This window comes from Microcebus murinus, chromosome 13, assembly GCF_040939455.1.
Source record: "Microcebus murinus isolate Inina chromosome 13, M.murinus_Inina_mat1.0, whole genome shotgun sequence".
Lineage (NCBI taxonomy): Eukaryota > Metazoa > Chordata > Mammalia > Primates > Cheirogaleidae > Microcebus > Microcebus murinus.
Window position 1 is genome coordinate 19317069 of NC_134116.1, and position 18368 is coordinate 19335436.

Sequence of the window (18368 nt, forward strand, 5' to 3'; positions counted from 1 at the left end):
TGCTGGGTGAATCACACTTATGCACAGGGACGCTGTCATTTCTATGGAGATAGGCCAGTCCAACGCCAATGATTGCCTAATATTTCAGAGACAGTAGGATATTTTGGGGTAAAGAAGAAATCCTTCTTTAGGGAGCTAGCATTTTCCTCTTATAAGTATCAGAATGTTGAACTTTATTTTGGTTAGTCTGGCTGGCTGCCCCTAAAATCTCTAGTGTTGCAATAGAACTTTAGTTAATAATAATAAGAATATACTTCTGGCTTTGAAATATTATTTTTAATTTAGACAGCCTAAAATTGAAATAACATCTTTCTTTTGGCAGATTATTACAGGATAATTGACATTTTACATCTAAATATTTTCTGTGCTGAAGATATAAAGTAGTTTTGTTTTTTTTGTTTTTTTTTTTTATCCTCTCAGGTTTAAGCTTTGGCTTTGATTTTGATATAGTACCATAAAAAGTCAACCTGCCAATGAAAACTGCACTTCACAAAACCAGGTGGGAAAAATTTTAAGTACAGTTTGTCTTAGATTTTTCACTTAGAATAACAACTTGCTCTCTAAAGCTGACATCTTGAACTTACTATTAACAGAGGATGTTTTCTCTTGTAGGGAGTGAGCAGGGTTTCTCCTGAATTATAGTAAAAAAATGTGCTCACCCAAGTACACAGGCAGTTTTTCAAATATCCACAAAGGTGTTAGGCATTTTTAGCCTTGGAAACCCCAACAGGACAGTTTTAAGGTGTGGGCACCTTTATTTGTATATGCCTGCTCTGCTGAATGTTCATGTTTTCTGCCCTTGTAAGGGATGTCATAATTACACAGAAGACCCGAAACTTTCACATAATTACACAGAAGACCCGAAACTTTCAATCTGCCAAGGAGAAAATCTTCTTCTCTCTCATGTTCCTGTCTTGGCACATAGAGGAGGTAATTTTTCTGCCAATGCCAGCACTACATGGAATGTTCCCACGCAAAAGGCCAATAGCACTTTCCTTGAGAAATACCATGGGTCTCAAAGGGCCGAGGAAGGAACTTCTGTCCCGCTGCTTAGGAGGTGGATGGTACTGACGGGCTAGCAGGGACCCTCCTCATCACTCTCTCTTTGTTGAACACTCATTCTGTCCCTGATCCACCTGACCGGGACCTCTGTATAGAACAGAACTCACCGTTCTGCCTCTCTGTGTAGCCTCCAGTCTAAGTCATGTTGCTGCACCAAGCTCTTGCAGATGCCTGTATTACAGCCTCATGGCCACACTCTTATCTGTTAATGAAGCTGATATTTTGTTCCCCGTTTAGTTATTGATGCTCACATCTCTTCATTATCAGCCACAGTCTTGGAGATGAGGGCTGAGTGGTGAAATCTATCTCCATTTCTAACTTTAAAGAATACTAAAAATAATTCTAAAATTACCATTTTAAATTGATTTTCTTGCTGTTAAGAAGCCAAAGCCAGAGCAAAAATATCGATAGCCCATTTGAAAACCAGAGTTAGATCTTCTTTGCAGTTACCAAACACTATCTATGTGAAAGGAAAACCACTTTGTTTGGCTAATTATCAACATTTCAATATAAAAAGGAGGAAGACTATACAATCCTTTTAAATGCTTCTTTTATTTCATTGGTTGTACATTGGGTGAGTGAACTGAATATTACAACCAAAACATAGAATTGATACAAATTAGACTCCTGTTTACACTGTAAGGTAATGAATGAGGGAATTCTTTTAAGTGTTACAGAAAGATTTATTAGAAATGTTACCAGTGGTATGGCTGAAAGAATATTTCGGTGAAGTGCTGTTATATCCTGAAAACCAAGAGTGAAATGTAGTTCCCATACAAGTAGAGAGTTAGTCTCTTAACTACAGTATTTGTTGAGTTGATATCTTCATGTCTTGGATATTGGTGATTTTGTTTTTGTAATTAAACAAAGCATTTAAGATTTATTCATCATAGTCAGACTTCTGAATATAAACAAACTTTTGGCAAATAATATTTATACAGAAAAATAGTTTTAGATCCTCTCAAATCCCAGAATTATTCTATAAAATTACATTATAAATAAATAAAAAGCAAAATCTGTTGTACATATATTTGTACATCTATGCATTTGCCTTGCCTCCTCCTTATTGTAAATGGCATATTTATGACTCTTTGCATATTATAATCACAATTCTGGAAAATGGATATCGTAGTAAAAAATACACTTCTATATTTGCTTGGGGATACGGGTGATGGTTTTGATGCTCCATTATTAAAGGGCTGAAAATAGTTGTGTGCTAACAATTTTAGAATCAAAATCAGGAAATGAAAGAAAAAAACAAAGACAATGTTACAACAGTTAGTCTACAAAAATATTTCAGTGATTCCCGTAATTTACCTTTTAGTAATGTATATTATGTTTCAATGAGTTTAAATGAATTAACAAAGACGAAAAAGAAAAAAGAAAACAACTCTGCATGTTTTAGGCAAGTTGTAGCATAACTACATTGTTATAGTTGAGAAAATTACAAATATCAATAATACATAAAGATGAAACTACCAAAGTAATACAAGTTAGATACAATACTTTTCCACAAATTAAAACAAATGCAACGATATAAGCACTATGTAAGATTACATTTAGAATGTGATTTTCTTTTAGATGGGGTTATCAGGTCTACAATATAAGATAAATAGATAGTAATTAGACTTTGACCAACATGAATTAAAATGCAGATTTCTTTTTTTCTCAAACAAATAATGATATGGTTGGTGCATCTAGTTTTCAGAACAGGCGATGATGCCAAAATTTAAAATATTTTACATTCAATCTCAAAAGTCAAAATACTTCAATCACTAATATGTTCACAAAGAAAATGGATGTTTTAAACAATTACACATAATATTCATTTATAACAGCTGTTTTGTTTTTTAAACAATAATTTAAAAACTATGTAGGTACTGTATAGGCTATGTGCAACATATAAAATGTGAAATATGAAATATTTGGTACAATAGTGCTTAAAATAAACTTTAAAACAAACTTTCTGAACAAAATTTAATTGTATCGCTATTACCTTGAAGATCAACCAAGTATTTAAAAAAGTAAACAACATTAAAATATGTTTCATCCATATATAGTATATATATGTATGTGTATATATAATATGTATGTACTTGTATTAAAGGTTTTTATACTTTTGAGACATAAAATATGCTTTAAGGTGAAAGAATTAAAAGAACTATTTTTTTTTCCATGCTGTAGTCAGTTACAACCCTTTAATCCAACTTTTGAAATGCAAAACAGTAATGGATTTTTTAAAAAGTGAAACTATCTACTTTTTGTTTACATAGTAATTTAGATTAAAGTCACGGTCAAATTTGCAGTGACTAAACTCAAACTTACTTAAATTAGAATATTATACAGATCTCCTCACCTACAGCTTCCTTGTTTGACTAGGTTTTTAGTTTAGAAGAGTTATTCTGTAACAGGCAACCGGATAGTGAGTTTGAAAGACTAATCCCTTAGATTAGACTGTTGGCATGGGCCTCTCATTCTTGTCAAGCTGGATGAAGTCTGGCAAAATCTAGGCACTTCTACAAAGTCTCTCTTATAAAACAACTTTAAAAATATACTTGTAAAATAATACCTTCAAGACTTTGTTTGGTGGGGTATGAAGCTCATACCGTGCAAAGTTTCTTTTTCAATCTATTTAATGTTATTCTAGAATCACACGATTCAATGCGGCATCTCCAGGCAAACCAAACACCACACTTTGATGTGTCCCCAGGACTTGTGCTTGAATTTCCATTCAAATTTTAGACCTGCAGGACAGGTATTGGTTTTACTTCACTTCTCGTCTTTGCTGCAGCATTCATCTTGTCAAGAAGTGAAACATACCCCTCGATCCAGTGGGTAAGTGAAATGACAGTAATCAGAGTTATAATCGAAACTGCCCTCGGAATAGTGTTGTTTTTTTTTTTAACTAATGCTAATTGTTTATTGCTAAATTTGAAATATTCTGAGTCGAAATGAGTAAACTGGTTGGACTCTCTGCATCAGCTATAGTTATGGAGATAAGACAATATTCCTGGGACAGAAACTATGTTTAGAAATCCTTTAAAAGTAAACTTTATCCTTTATGTCTTTAAACATCACAGCTGGTCTCAGGTAGTTAACTATCTTAGGTTGGAATATACTAAGCATACCATATTTAATACTCATATATGATATAGCAGCACTAGCTTCTTAGAGTTGTGGTCTGTCCAGAAGAACTAAATCTTTATTTAGCATGCAGTTTGTGGCAATTCTATTGAGGAGGAAACAGGATAGTATGTACAGTAACAATGTTTAGTTATTCTCAATGCAGATTCTTGGCATTCCATTCCATTTCTGCTGATTATTTCAGAATTATCTGTTAAAGGAAAAGACAAGTGTGATTTAGACATCCTTCTGCGAGGGAAAATAATGAGTTTGTTTTAGTCTTTGAAAAACAGACATTTGAAAATAGGAATTTTCTTCAATTTCTCATCATTTTGATGCAATTATAATTTCGCACAATCCCCACCCTTCATGCTGAACAATTTTATGCTTAACCACTTGTGCTATGTGGCCTCAGTAAAGAATGATGATTCAAATACACAGTATTTTCTCTAAAACTGTGACAGCATTTATGTAGGCATGCCATGTTTTTAGACCCCAATCTCTTTTTAAACGTTTCGCTTTATATCTGTTTATTATATGTTCATGTTATTGCTCAATTAGTATTTGTTATGGTGATCCGGAAAGTCTAATCAGATAATTTGTTTGTACTTGGAAAGCTGTTTGTAAGGCTTAAATATAAATGTTTAAAAATGTATAATACATCACATATTATTTATTAACTTGCATTTGTAATTCAAAGATGTATTCCCATCAAAAGTAATCTTGTTCCCAAGATAGTATAACAAACAGTTTCAAATTCAGGGTCTGTTTAAACATCACATATTAAAGAGAAAAAGGGATAACAATCTAATAAGCAGTTAAAACATTCTTAACAAGTCCAAAAACACAGATAAAGCACAGATGAAGCTAAATAATCAAATGCAAACTGTGGTCCCTGGGGTTTCATCTCTTATTCCAGCTCCATACCTTTGCAAAGGAGAGGGAGTTTGGCCTGTGTGTTCCAGTCCATTAAATGTCAAGCTTAAAAGCCAAGTTTTTAACATATTCTAACAAAAATATTTATCCTTTGTTTAATGCTTTGACCAAACTTTGTGTAATTAATAAACAAAATGTTTATTTATTAAACAGCCAAGAGTCTTTGTTTAGGAAATAACTGGTAAAAATTCCTTATGATAAAGGTCGGCTAATATTCCTGAACACTGGGATTCTCAATAAATTCCCAATAAAAGCCTCATTTCTACAAGCATGATTTACTACCCCATTATGTTAGAATTTGTAGATGTGGATATTTTTTCCTTTAAGTGAGTGCTCCTGTAGTTTATATACAACAGTTTTAGTACGCACAAATAGTTTCTTCCATGAAATAAATATAAGTATTCTTTATCGTGTTGAAATATACAGATGTGTATAGAATGGAGAAAAATAGAGTAATAACTCATTTACATTAAATATTTATACTAAATGGAAACTTAAAACTTCAGATAATATCTTTTTAAAAAAATTCCTAGGAATTTAAAATTAATTGGAGGAAATAGCATTCTTTGTCCTATATACTAATATGAATATATATATATTATATACTGATATGAGTAAAATGAGATATAATGAGTTATATAAATATTACAGTATCTGGTATTTGAATATTATTATCAAAGTATTTTTGAATAGTATGATTGCAAATAAGTAATATTCAAACTCTCCAGATGGTCAATTTATAGCTTCACTTTCAGATTTAGATATTTGATTATTTAGATATCAAATATCTAATTTTTTCTATTTCATCCATTAGCTTCAATCTTATCTGTAATTTTTCCAAGTAAGACTGCACCCCAGCACATTAAATCATGTCCTGTTTTTCTTTTTTTTTTTCTTCTTTTTTACTTTAGCAAGAATCTCTCTAAAATATTTATGGAAAAATATCTTGCAATATCTTAAATTGGTATATCATACATATTTTAGAATATAATTACATTCTCGCTTATTAGCTGAAATTAAAATGTCATATAGAAGGAGCTACCTAACCACCTGGGAAAAAAGTATTCTACAGAAAGCACAGCAATGGGCAAATCAGAATGGGTGAATTTGAATTATAGAGATTAGTTACAGCAATGCTTTGAACTTTTATTTGACAAGAACATAAAAGACCACTGAGGTTTAATTAGACTGTAAATCAGTGTTGAAGTTAACTGAACACATTAACCAGACTCAACCAGACTCCTTTCCCCCTCTGCCTCATTTACCCACGAACCATTATATGGATAAAGACATAAATAAAAATGATCTCTGGTACTATTGAATGCTCAACTATGACTGCTGCCTAGCTTCTAGGCCAGAAAACTCTAGCCACCCCCTGGTCTTTGTCTTTGGCTATCCTGTGGACAATATTACATATGGTCTCAAAAATGAACTGCACTCCTAGCATCTGTGAACAACTTCAAGGGAGTCAAGATATTTGATCTTAGAAAGCAGGAAGGCTCTGAGTGTTTCTCTTTATAAAGTCCATTTTTGGGTGGCAGCATTTTTCTTGAAAATATCTTTTGATTATTAAATTGTTTCCTGAGACATAGAGGTTGCTGACACAGTCTGAATTAAGTGTACTGTGGAGTGAAACACATCCTGGTAAGATAGACAGAAACGGAATCCAGATGAAGAACAGGTACCAACTGAGTGCTTCTTATTTAGGTAATGCCCATTTGATGTCAGGAAGCACATGGCACAGGTCCTGGGGCCCCCAGATAGGGCAGGACAGATCCAGCTGGAAGATCACCCACAGGAGACAAAGGATAAGGACACCCAGGGGTGTGTGTGTGTGTGTGTGTGTGTGTGTGTGTGTGTGTGTGTGTGTGTGTGTATTTGTGGGGGGCTGGGGATTATGGGAGAAACTACTTTGAGGGAAAGAGGGACCTTTGGTGTAGTGTTTAATATGGTTTTTCTTTAGTCAGATTATACTTCTAGCTAGCATTAGACAAATGTAATTTAAAATAATATGAATAGGTACATTTTGTGTGGTTTCCTGTTACCTCTCCTCAGAGACTTTCTTCTACACCAATTATATACAAGAAAACTTTCCCTGTCTTTATTTATAATTTTTGTGGCCAAGAGGAAGGTGCCTGAATATTTCAATATAGGTATGAAACATGCATTCTTGAAATAGCAGGCTTATATGTGGCCCTGGCACATGGGCCACACATCTGATATGGACAAACCCAAACCTTGAGCTTGTCCATTTAAAAGAATGGTTAATTAAAACACAGTTCACTAAGTGAGTCCGACAGAATAACCGTCAGTGGCTTCTTTCCTGCCCTGCATTTGGTCAGAGCTGGGGCTGATACCCAAATTTCCTTATGCAACAACCTCCAAGGCACTGCCGTTGCTGCTTTCTTGAGCGGGTGATGGAAAATCCCTGGGGTCTGCCAGAGTACGTACAAGTGAGAGAGCCAGCTACCACCCTGGGGCTCCTAAAAGCCCCCTCTCTGAAGCATTGTTGTTTTTGTTCGAATTTTAATGTATACTCCCTTGATTTTCAACAAGCTCTGAGAATTTACAAGCTAGAGCCTTACGAGCTAGGTCAGAACTGTAGTCATATTTTGCAGATGTGGAAAAGACAGCATGCACAGTTTCAACTGGCTTGCATGATGTACAAAGTACTGGCACATGCCAGCATGAGCTTGGAGAGATTGGCTCATCCTGCCCGCTGGCGCAGCCCCCCACCCCGGCCCACTCCCCCTACTCCTCCCAGAGATGGGGACAGGGGAAGCAGTAGTTCCAAAGAGCATGGCGCCAGCTAAGGAAGGTGCTCAGAGGAAGCCCTGCAAGCTTGGGAATCGGGGAAAGGTGAGGCCAAGTGGTAAGGCCGTGAGCAAACACAGCTTGGAGGTCCAGAGGGGAGACAGGGCAACCACCTGGAGATGGGTAGGAAGTGCTGGGGGACCCAGGAGGCTGCTGGGCCTCTCCTCAGGACATCCTTGCCTGGGTGGTCAACCACACCCTGCCCCAGGCCTCCTCCAGATGGGTGCTACAAACGTGCCTGCTCACGGCGACAGAACACGCTACCCAACCACAGCACCGCTGCTTCGGCTCCTGAGAAGACCTGGCCAGCTACGATGACAGGAAAGAAAGCGAATATATTCAACAAGGTACATTTCTATTTATCGCCCTGATAGACTATTCCCTCAGATAAGTAGTATTTGATAGAACAGAGAACCATGACCGGAGGAGGAAGTTAAATTATGAATAAGATTCTGGCCAATCTACTATGGTAAATCAAAATTCCAAACTGAAAGCATTATTTTCAATTCCTTTTTCCACGAAAAGGAGAACAGACAGAAATGAGAATAGCTGATGCCCACAAAATCTGTGATTCTATTTTTAAAACAAAGACACATTTGATCTCAAACCATGAGTGCTTTCATAAATCTTTAGTGGCCCTTCTAGTTAGTATCTGTGATGCAAAAATCTCAGTTGGCTGTAATAGAGTCTACTTATCAATAGGGAAAGGAAATCATACTAAGTGAATTAAACTCTCTCCTCTAGCTGGTTGGATTTAAGAATCTGATAACTCTGCTCAACATACAGCCTTGAGCTACTCACATATGGACCCAATACCTGATTAGTCTTGAACTTATTTATTGAAAACAAAGATTGAGTAGCTCCAAAGAACACCAAATGGGTTGTTGTCCTATTAAATATATTATGAGCAGCTGTTTAATATTTACTGTGGATTAGGTAGTGTCTAAATACCAAGCCCACTGGGCCCAGGCAGGAAAGACACCTGGGCGAGTGAGCCAGGTGAGGAGCATGGCCACAGTTACTCTGCTCCTTTGCTCCAAAAGTATTGAAAAGTACTGAAAAGTATTCAAAAGTATTGATTTTGAATAAATCTTATGTTTCAATATTTTTTTAAAAAGCCCTTCTAAAAATTTTATTTTTAGAGAAAGTTAATTCATTTTATTTCTTATATTTTGGTTTAAAGTTGCTACTTTGTTTTTTATGTAAAAATTGAGTAAAGTACTCAAGGTGACTAGGCATACCTGGAAGTTCAAAGCAACAGGATGGACCATGCAGGAAAAGGAGAAAACCTTTTTTCATTTTAGGCTAGTATTTATCAAATACATCCCAACTCCACTTGAGAAAGTAAGTTGGATGTTTTGCTCGAATTGGGCTAGGCAGAACACTCAGAAAGAGGGGCCTGGGGTGGGAATGGGAAACCAGAAGTAAAGGAGCACCAGACCCCTTTCAGTGCCAAAAGTCAGTCCCACCCTCTAACACAGGTGAGACAGGCAGCTCCATGGCCTAGGCCCGTGACATCCAAGAATAGTCACAGACAGTTACTGCTCGCTGCCTGGGACTGTCTAATGGGCTTAATTCAGCACATCGAGAAAATCCTTGCCTGGCAAGGATTGAGTACTTGCTCAATTTTGCTCAAAAATTGAGTACTTTCTCCATTTTCTCAAAAGAAGCTGAAAATTCAGCTATTAATTCACATTATAGAAAACAACCCTGTGTGGGACAAATCTTTAGGCTGAATTCAGCTACGAGCTGCAGGTTTACATCCCTGTCAGCCTTCCTTTCTTGAAGGTGATGTGCTGTAAGTGTGGATTACTGGGTTCCTGAGCATCAGTCAGGGCAGACAGTAAGAGTGAGTGGGATCAGGAGAGACAGTCTGCTGCCACTTTCAGACATCTGGCTTTTCACTCAGAGGAATAGGGTGCTTGACCAACAGGTACCCGCTCCCTAAAAAGAAAATACTATCCCTCCCTGGACCGAGTCACCAGTTATGAAATATGCACGTTGTCTTGTCTCTGCCACCATGATGATGGATTTAGGCTGAGCCATCCATACCCCTCGACCATGGGGTGCCCTCAACAAAGAGCTGACCAGGGTGAGAAATGAACTTGGTTGAAAACGAAATAATCTGTGTAGAGACTGAAACACTGAACTTGAACGCATCAGCACCATGAACCCAAAAGCTGAATTAACCAGTACTTATGCAGAGAAGTGCCAGAGAAGACAAACCAACACAGGACTCCTTTGCGTGTCAGAGGTACCAAGTATTAATATTTTCTGAATTTTCTACCTTGTGGTTCTTGGTCTTCAGGAACTCTGCATATTAATAATTTTGAGAATTGTGAGCTTCTAGATGACTTCTAGAGATGTTTACACTTCTTATGCAAATGCACTCCTTGCAAAGATTCAGGGATGTCAGATGAATTATTGTTTAAAAGTGGTAGCTCAATATTAAATTCAGTAAGAACTCTTCCTGCTTTGCTTAATTGATAGGAAAAAGACTTCAGTGAATATACCAAATGTTTCTATGTATTCAAACCACAAAACAATTAGAAAAGAGGAGTATTGGATGTTTTAGTTCTATCCTCCTGTGACTAGCCATTAAATACTGTCTCTGTAGTACTGAGTTCAGAAAGGTAGAGAAAATATACCTTATAAAATATTTGTGTGGCTTTACCAAAATATGAAAAAATCTTAATGGATCTTGATACCACTAGCATGAAAACTCAAGTAGGTATTTCCAAGCAGGGCTGGTGCATTAACTCGGTCCACAGCAAAACGGTGGACCTTCTTAAGGATAGGGGAAATGTCTCGTTCATCTTTATATGCCTAATGTCTAGGATAGGGCTGGGCACATAGGAGGCATTCATTAATTGTTGGTTGCGTGGATGGCTGACTAAATAAGAAGTCACTAAGGACACAATAACACAGTGATAGCACCAACAGAAGCCCACCAGACCATTCTTGGGAGAGAGAGCAATGGAGTCAGGAGAAGAACTCTTTGTATAAGGTATATGTCTGCACCCTTTCAGGATTCAAAAATACCCAAGAAAAATAAACCTTCCTCCTAATTCTCCCATTCTCCCCACTCCCCGTTACAGACAAAAGGGAAAATATTCCAGGCCGGGGACTGAATCACTCACAGAGGACATGGCACATAAATAAAAATCCCACTTGAAGAAAACTTCTAGATTTGGGAGATTTCTTAGAAATCTTTTTCCATGATTACGAGACCCTGTTTCCTCAGAAGGCAATTAAAGATAGGATGTTTCACTGGCTCCTTAAGCAAAATTTATTATTAATTTAAAAATAGAAAATAGAGTGAAATTTTCTAAACATGTGGCCAAGCTAAGGAGGCTTGCCTGTTGTTCACTATCCCAAACTTTATTTTTCTTTAGCTACAGTTGTTTTTTTTTTTCTGTGATTTGGTCATACGTGTTCCTCTACCAGTTTCTGCATGATTTAATATTCTGTCCTTTTTTTCCCTACTACTCTTCTCTTCCTCTCCATAGTGGCCACTACTATCTGAAATATCCTGATCTTGTCTGAGAGGTGAAACTTGGCAAGTATTTTGGTTGAAGCAAGCTTTGTAAAGGCAGCAGGACACTTAATCCTAGTATGGATTACTGAAGTTGAAAGCAATTGTCTTTGGTCTCTCGGTGAACACATGGTGTCAGATAAAATATGGTTAATTAAAGCAATTATACATATATAATTATAATTATACATGTCTATAAATGTCCATTTTCAAGAACTTTCTTTGGCCTATTTCATGACGATAAACTTTTGATTGTATAAAAAAGTCAGAGACAAATAGTGGTATATGTAAAGATACTTTGAAAAATAATTTTTGCACTATTGGGGGGAATATTGCTCTGAGGCAGGGCCTTGTCATGCCACATTTGATTTGTTTCCAAAATGTATTTTTATTTGTACTGGGGTCCTTGGGAACAAATTCTAAAATTTGACAATCAGTTTCACAAAATCTTGAGAACAGCACATTGAGGTTGGTTGGTTGGAATGTCCGTAATTTTTAGTAGCACCTTAAAAAGTGGTTTTGTCAGGGTTATTGTTTTGTCCTCTGTTGCTAGTGGAAAGTTTACATTCAAACCCCTAATTCCTCTATTTTCAATGACCTATTTTGTGGATGACTCACTTCTGTCTAATCTTTTCCACTGTTATCTTTGAACAAAAGATTTTTAGATATACCTTCTAATATATCTAAAAATTATAATTGAAAAATATTAATCATTGAGGTTTTACATGAAAAGCAGTAACACTGTTCTCACTGAAGATTACTGACCAGGGTCCACACTGACAACTTAGATTATCTGGATAATTATCCAGATAATCTATAATTATCCAGATTATCCATCAGTAGAAATTCTTGACTTGGATAAGATGCCACTCCTTGCATGAGTCCAGCCCACATGTGGAAGCACCTGGACTGTTAGGAGCACTACAGTGACACTTGGAGCATGGTTCCCTCCTCAGCCCAGCCCCAGCCTCTCCCAGCTTTGGCTCCTCTGGGGGAATTCCAAGGGTCATTTTTGCTTCCACCACACTGAGATGGGAATCTAGTCCTCAGACTGTCTGACAACCCATATGTCATCTAAGAGTATAGTATATAAATGAGGAAGAAGGTATATGAGAAAACTTTCTTTTTTTAAAAAAAATTCCTGGTCCTTTCCCCTGATGCTACAGAAGTATTAAAAACAAAAATATGTTCAAAAGTGTTGTGTGTTTATTTAGGAAGAGAGGAGCTGTGAGACCGTGTTTGCTTAGCAGGTGCCAGAGAAGGGAACAACAAAACCAGACCGTAGATTGGAAGGCTACATGATAGTCAGGAAGGAACAGTAGGCAGATCAAACCACAGCATCAAGGAAAATGGGAAAGAGGGTGGTGTAAGTGATGGTGGCTACCCAGGAAGAGGTCCCAGATTTTATTTTCCTATTCCTCACCTAATAGTTCTGTTTCATGCCATCTTCCCCACCTTACTCCACAAATCTTCCCCAACTAACATTCTAGTCTCAGAATTCTCCATGGATTATGGCTTCTCTATGCAGCAGGTGGAGGAGGTGAAGGAATTTTCTATAACATGGATGTTACAGAAACAGCCATGGGGTTTATTTTCTCTAACATGGCTGTCCAGGGGTTTAGGTTAGGCACATGCTTTTGACATTTTTCTTGCTAAAGATATAGCAACATCGTGAACATGGATGATATTTGGCCTGTTCCATGGTTTAGCACAGTATTATCTGTAAACAATGTCATGAGTTAAATAAACTATTGTGCGCCAACCTGGAGATCTGACCACCAAGTCCATCACTGTCTAAAGGAAAATGATTTCAGTTTCAAACCAAGGGACAAAGAAAATTTTGAACAAACATTTTTAAGATTAGGGACTGTCTGTGTATCAAAGAAGGCTAAATTCCTCTAGTATATCAAGAAACAACATATAATATTTGGGCCACACTATTTAACAAAAATATTCTAAAATATCTAGAATATTTACAGTGAGATGTATAAGAAGTGAGGCTATCTGAGATTAAATACGCTGCTTCATTGAAAATGATCTCTGCACATGAACACTGAATCTAAGGAAACTTTTTTATACCTTTAGAAAGTAGTTTTTGTAACTTAATATTAAGACCAACTTTGTTGTGTACATTGAAAATATTTTCTGCCATGTATTAATATATTTTTGCTCATGATTATTTTTGACATAAGGATATTGTAGATCTTCTAAAGGAGATGAACTAGCAACTCAGGAATTAAAACTAAATAAAAAATTAATAAACATGTAAATTCACAAAGTGCTTTAGAAAAAATTAAACTAAAGCAACAATGAAATTAAAAAAAATGGATCAGTTTATGCAGCAACTGAATAGAAATTTCAAAACATTCATTATACAATATAGGGGTTTTTCAAAATGAGGTTTTGCTCCCAGTAATAAATTGAAGATTCAGCTCAAGAAAATTCACAGAAACAAGATCTTGTTGGATTTAACATAAAGTCTCCAATCCTGCTCAATGCCCTGCTTTTGTATCCCCTACCATTATGTTAGACTTAGAATCCTGGGCACATTTTGGCCACAGTGCCCATTTTCACAGTGGAGTAGAATGTATAATTAAGCCTGCTAAGAATTGGCTTTTAAGACATCAAACGGAGAAAAGCAACCAAATGCTAAAATTCAGGAAAAGGAACAGTAAGATTAATGTACTGGAGACGGGAGTATGTCTTTGTGTATTGTCACCATCTTGCATATTTCTCAGATTGGTGGCATGATACTGCCATTTAACAAATTTCCCAGCAAAACTAGTTTTTTCCTCCCTCTTAGTTCTTTGCTTCTGTGTGTGTGTGACACACAGAGAGAAAGAGAGAGGGAGAGGATGAGAGAGAAAGAGAGGTTAACAAAACCACTCAATTGTGTATAAAATCAAGGTGCAAAGGAAAAACCAAAGAGCTCTGGATTGGGATTTCAGGAGGCTTGTCTGTGCCACCAACCAGACTGGTGACCTCTCTGGGCCTTAGTTTCTCACTCTGCTTCTGTGGCACTGGCATCTCTGCAGAGTGGTGGGTGGTTAAGCCAGATTACCATCTGTCCTCCCAGTAACTTCCCAGGAAGTGCCAAAATATCCTCGTGTAATAGATGGCAAAGTGGAAACCAAAGGAGGAAAGCGAATCAAGAAGGAGAGCTCCCACATTATCTTTTATTACTTTATTATTAATACTAGCTGTCCCCCATCAAAGCTCAGCAATTAGGCCCATTCTCGCAGCATAGCTATGACAGATGGCTATGATTTGAGATGATCCTTGTCATATATAAGTACTTTGTACTTATTTGCATGTTTGCTTATTGCCTGCTCACCTCATTATGCAAGACCCTGAAAACAGGGACCATTGTTTTTATAGCTGGATTCTTAGACTTCTGACCTGTACACGGCTCTAGGTGGGCCGTTATATACATTTGTTGAGAAAGGATATGAACATACGTTGCCACAGACATGGTTCACTGAGGATGAATCCACATTTGCATTCAGTTACCTGCTTTATGAAAACTCTTAGAGGAAAACATGGCAATAATGAAGAGTACTTAATATGAAAAGGATCATTTTATACTATGAGATTTAATAAAATTTTTATTAAATCTCATAGTATAAACAAAAACATAGGTGCAATTAGACATCTTCCTTGCTGATTCTTAATCCTTTCTTTGGAGAAATGTCCATTCAGATCTTTTGTCTATTTTCCAAAACTGTGGTAAAAATAGACATAGCACAAAGTTTGCCATTGTAACCATTTTCAAAGTGTGCAGTTCAGTGGCATTGACTATATTGCATGTGCGATCATCACTACCTTCCACCTCCAGGACTTTTCATCATTCCAAACTGAAACTCAGTACCCATTAGATAGTAACTCCCTATTCCTCTTTCTCATCCATCCTTAATCCCTTCTTCCTTACATCCTTCCTTCTTTCTCTCCCTCCTGCCCTTTCTTTCATCCTTCCCATTTCTGGCTTCAAAGTGGGACCCATGGCTCTTTCTGTTTGTGTACCTGGATCATCATGAAGATGCTTGGCTCGTCTTCTAATTTAGCTCCCTGGTTTCACTAACAACTAACTTAAGCTTCTAGCCCCTTCACATTTCTACCCCAAACATTCATTCTCCACTAGTACTGTTCGGTTTCCCTGAGGGTAATTCAAAGGTGAGGTTCTGTGGGGAGGGTGGAGAAAAACAGTAACTCTCTTTTAAAATTATTGTTTAAAAAATAAAAAGGAAAAGTCCTGATGGACAGGACTCCTTTCAGTAGACTCTTTTCAGCCAAAGTTACCTGCCAGTTTCCTGCCCTGGGAACGGTGCCTGTTCCTGCTACTCTCTAGCTCTTGTTCACTGCACTAAAACGTATACTTCCTTGTTGATCTCAACAACCAACAATATTTTCAGACCATCTCTGATATTGAGCTTGGACTTTAAAAAGTTTTCACTTCTACTAGAACTTTCTTCTTAAATGGTTAACACTTCCTAAAGCATTAGTTAAACTCAGTGGTCAGGAATTTTCAAGGGGAGCCAGATTAAGAGGTTTATCCCAATCCTACATTGACCAGGAGAACAGGATTTTTCAGGCAGGTAAAGCTGAAATCTACACCTGTCCAGCCACTACCTATTTGCTTGAATCTTAAACAAATTGTTCTCTAAGATTGCTCTCATTGGTAAAGAGGATAAGACACTTCACAGAGTTATGTTCAGTAGTAAATGAAATGATATACATGTACAGTATCTGATATGTCCTAGTGGTTTTTGATAAATGTTGGTTCCCTTCCCTTAGGCTGTTATTTTAGTATTCATAATCCTAGATAAAATTTGTTTTCAGCTTCTATTTAAATAGACACTCAAATAACACTACCATGCACTTAAATATTCTCTGATTTGTACGGCATTCCAAATGTTGGAAATAAACTTGGTTTTGATGAGATTAAGAGTCTTAAAGAAATGTGAAATGTACTTACTTCTGTTTCTGTATGTATATAACCTGAACTATCACTGATGAACCAATATAGACTGAATTGCTCTGATTTATCATTAAAGTTTTGACTGTCAATTCATATTAATCATTTATTGAACTAAAATTTTTTATTACAAGAGCACAGACAGCCATCAGCACATGATGTTCAATGTCCACTGCAGTAGAAAGTTAACACCTCTTGAGAGGCAGAATCTCCTATTCTTTAAAGTTAGACCTGGTTCAAACCCAGCACTAGGCTTAATAGACATGTTATCATAGGTACGTTATTCAACATCTTTTATTCTGTGTATTGCTTGTTTATATAATGGGAATTAAGAATTATTTCTAGCTTACAGGGTTGATGTGAGAATTAGATAATGTGTTTAACAAATGCCTGGTAGAAGTACTGATATGACAAATGCTATTGTTAAACAGTAGTATTTCCACTATTTTCATTTCCTAGTCCAAGCCACATAATGTGAATATTTTGACAAGGTATGGCATTTATTAATAATTTTTAGATCACTGAGTTTAGAGTAAACCACTATTTATGGACACTTCTGTGCATCCAGTCTTATCTAATAAACATCTGTCTTTCAATTTCCAAGTCTTCACCTCTTCTCACCTAGGTTCTTCTTAAGCAGTGGAAAGAAGGAGGGAACTTGTTAACTTAAGGTAAACAAGCAAACCAACCAAATAAAAAACCTAAACCCAACCAACTCTTAAATACCTTTGTCCAATGGAATTTTTCTTCTTATTCTTTACACACTTCTTAGATTTCCCTATTTTAACTTCCTTCCTTCTTCAATGCCATTTTCAGTGTTACAAGGGGCAGAGCAAAGAAAAGAATATGAACAACAGGAATTGATGCAAGTAATTCTTTCTCTCCTGAATTCTCTCAACTAAAGGGGTTCACTGGCCCTTTCACATATTTCAATCTAACAATGACAAATATTGAAAGAATGATTAATCAAACAGTTTTGGAATTATTAATGGGAAAAATACTTGGAGAAAAAGAAGGAATCAAGTTTAACTTCTCCAAGTATCTTTTTGATTCCTCAAAAACCTTTCTAAATTCTAAGAAGGGAGAAAAGTTACTGATTGTTCAAAAAAACGTATATATCCATGCTGAGTTGTGGGTTGATGGAGGAGAAAGACAACTAAGCATGGTGTTAGGAGACTGAGTTTCCAATCCCTTAAGTAGCCTTGAGTAAGTCACTTAACCACCCTAGGCCCTTTCTGTTGTAAAATGAAAGATTAGGAGTTTGGAGAAAATTCTAAATCTGGGTTTGCTACTTGATAGTATGGTCTTGGGTGAATTCCTCAGCTTCTACAAACTGGAGTTTCCTCATCTCTATAGTGGGGATAATAACAGTCCTTCATGGGGCTGTTTTAGGTTCCAGTGAGACAATTCACATAAAAAAGCTTAGCCCAATGTCTGGCACATGGTAAATGCTTCCTGAGGGTAGTTGCTTGAGTTGTTCGTGCTGTCTGTATGCTCTGTAGTCACCTGGGGCCCCTGACATGATCATTTAAAGAACTTTCTCAGAAAGGCCATGTGGTAGAAAGGACAAAAAAATTTGCTGTAGGCAGGACATGGATAATTGGGTTCTAAGTCTAGTTACCTTGCTATTTCTGTGACTTGGGTAAGCTACTTCATTGATCTGGGCACCTCTTTCAATTTATGATATAACCTTCATAAGTTTTCTTTTTTATGTTATTATAGACATATAGATGATTGTGATAAATTTGTTCTTATGACTAACTGCCTTCCATATCTGTGATTTAGTGGATGCTGGTCTTGGGTCAGACCTGTAATGCCCGATGTATCTGTGACTAGGGTAAAATGGGTGACATTTCACCATGATCAGCTTAACAATGCTGCTTCCAGAAATGCATTGTGGTGAATAGTGAAGAGTGTCTCATGTCT

General features: G+C 36.7%; 1 protein-coding gene across 8 annotated transcripts in view; it reads right to left on the bottom strand.

Annotated features, from left to right (window-relative positions):
* Nucleotides 1-1595: 1595 nt before the first annotated feature.
* MBNL2 (muscleblind like splicing regulator 2) overlaps nt 1596-18368 on the bottom strand; it is a 156843-nt gene continuing 140070 nt past the window's right edge. For all 8 annotated transcript variants that reach the window (XM_012756997.3, XM_012756994.3, XM_012757000.3 and 5 more), the window contains one exon: nt 1596-4396. In XM_012756997.3, coding sequence (XP_012612451.1) covers nt 4382-4396 — 15 coding nt within the window. In that variant the 3' untranslated portion in view covers nt 1596-4381. The remainder of the gene's footprint in view (nt 4397-18368) is intronic.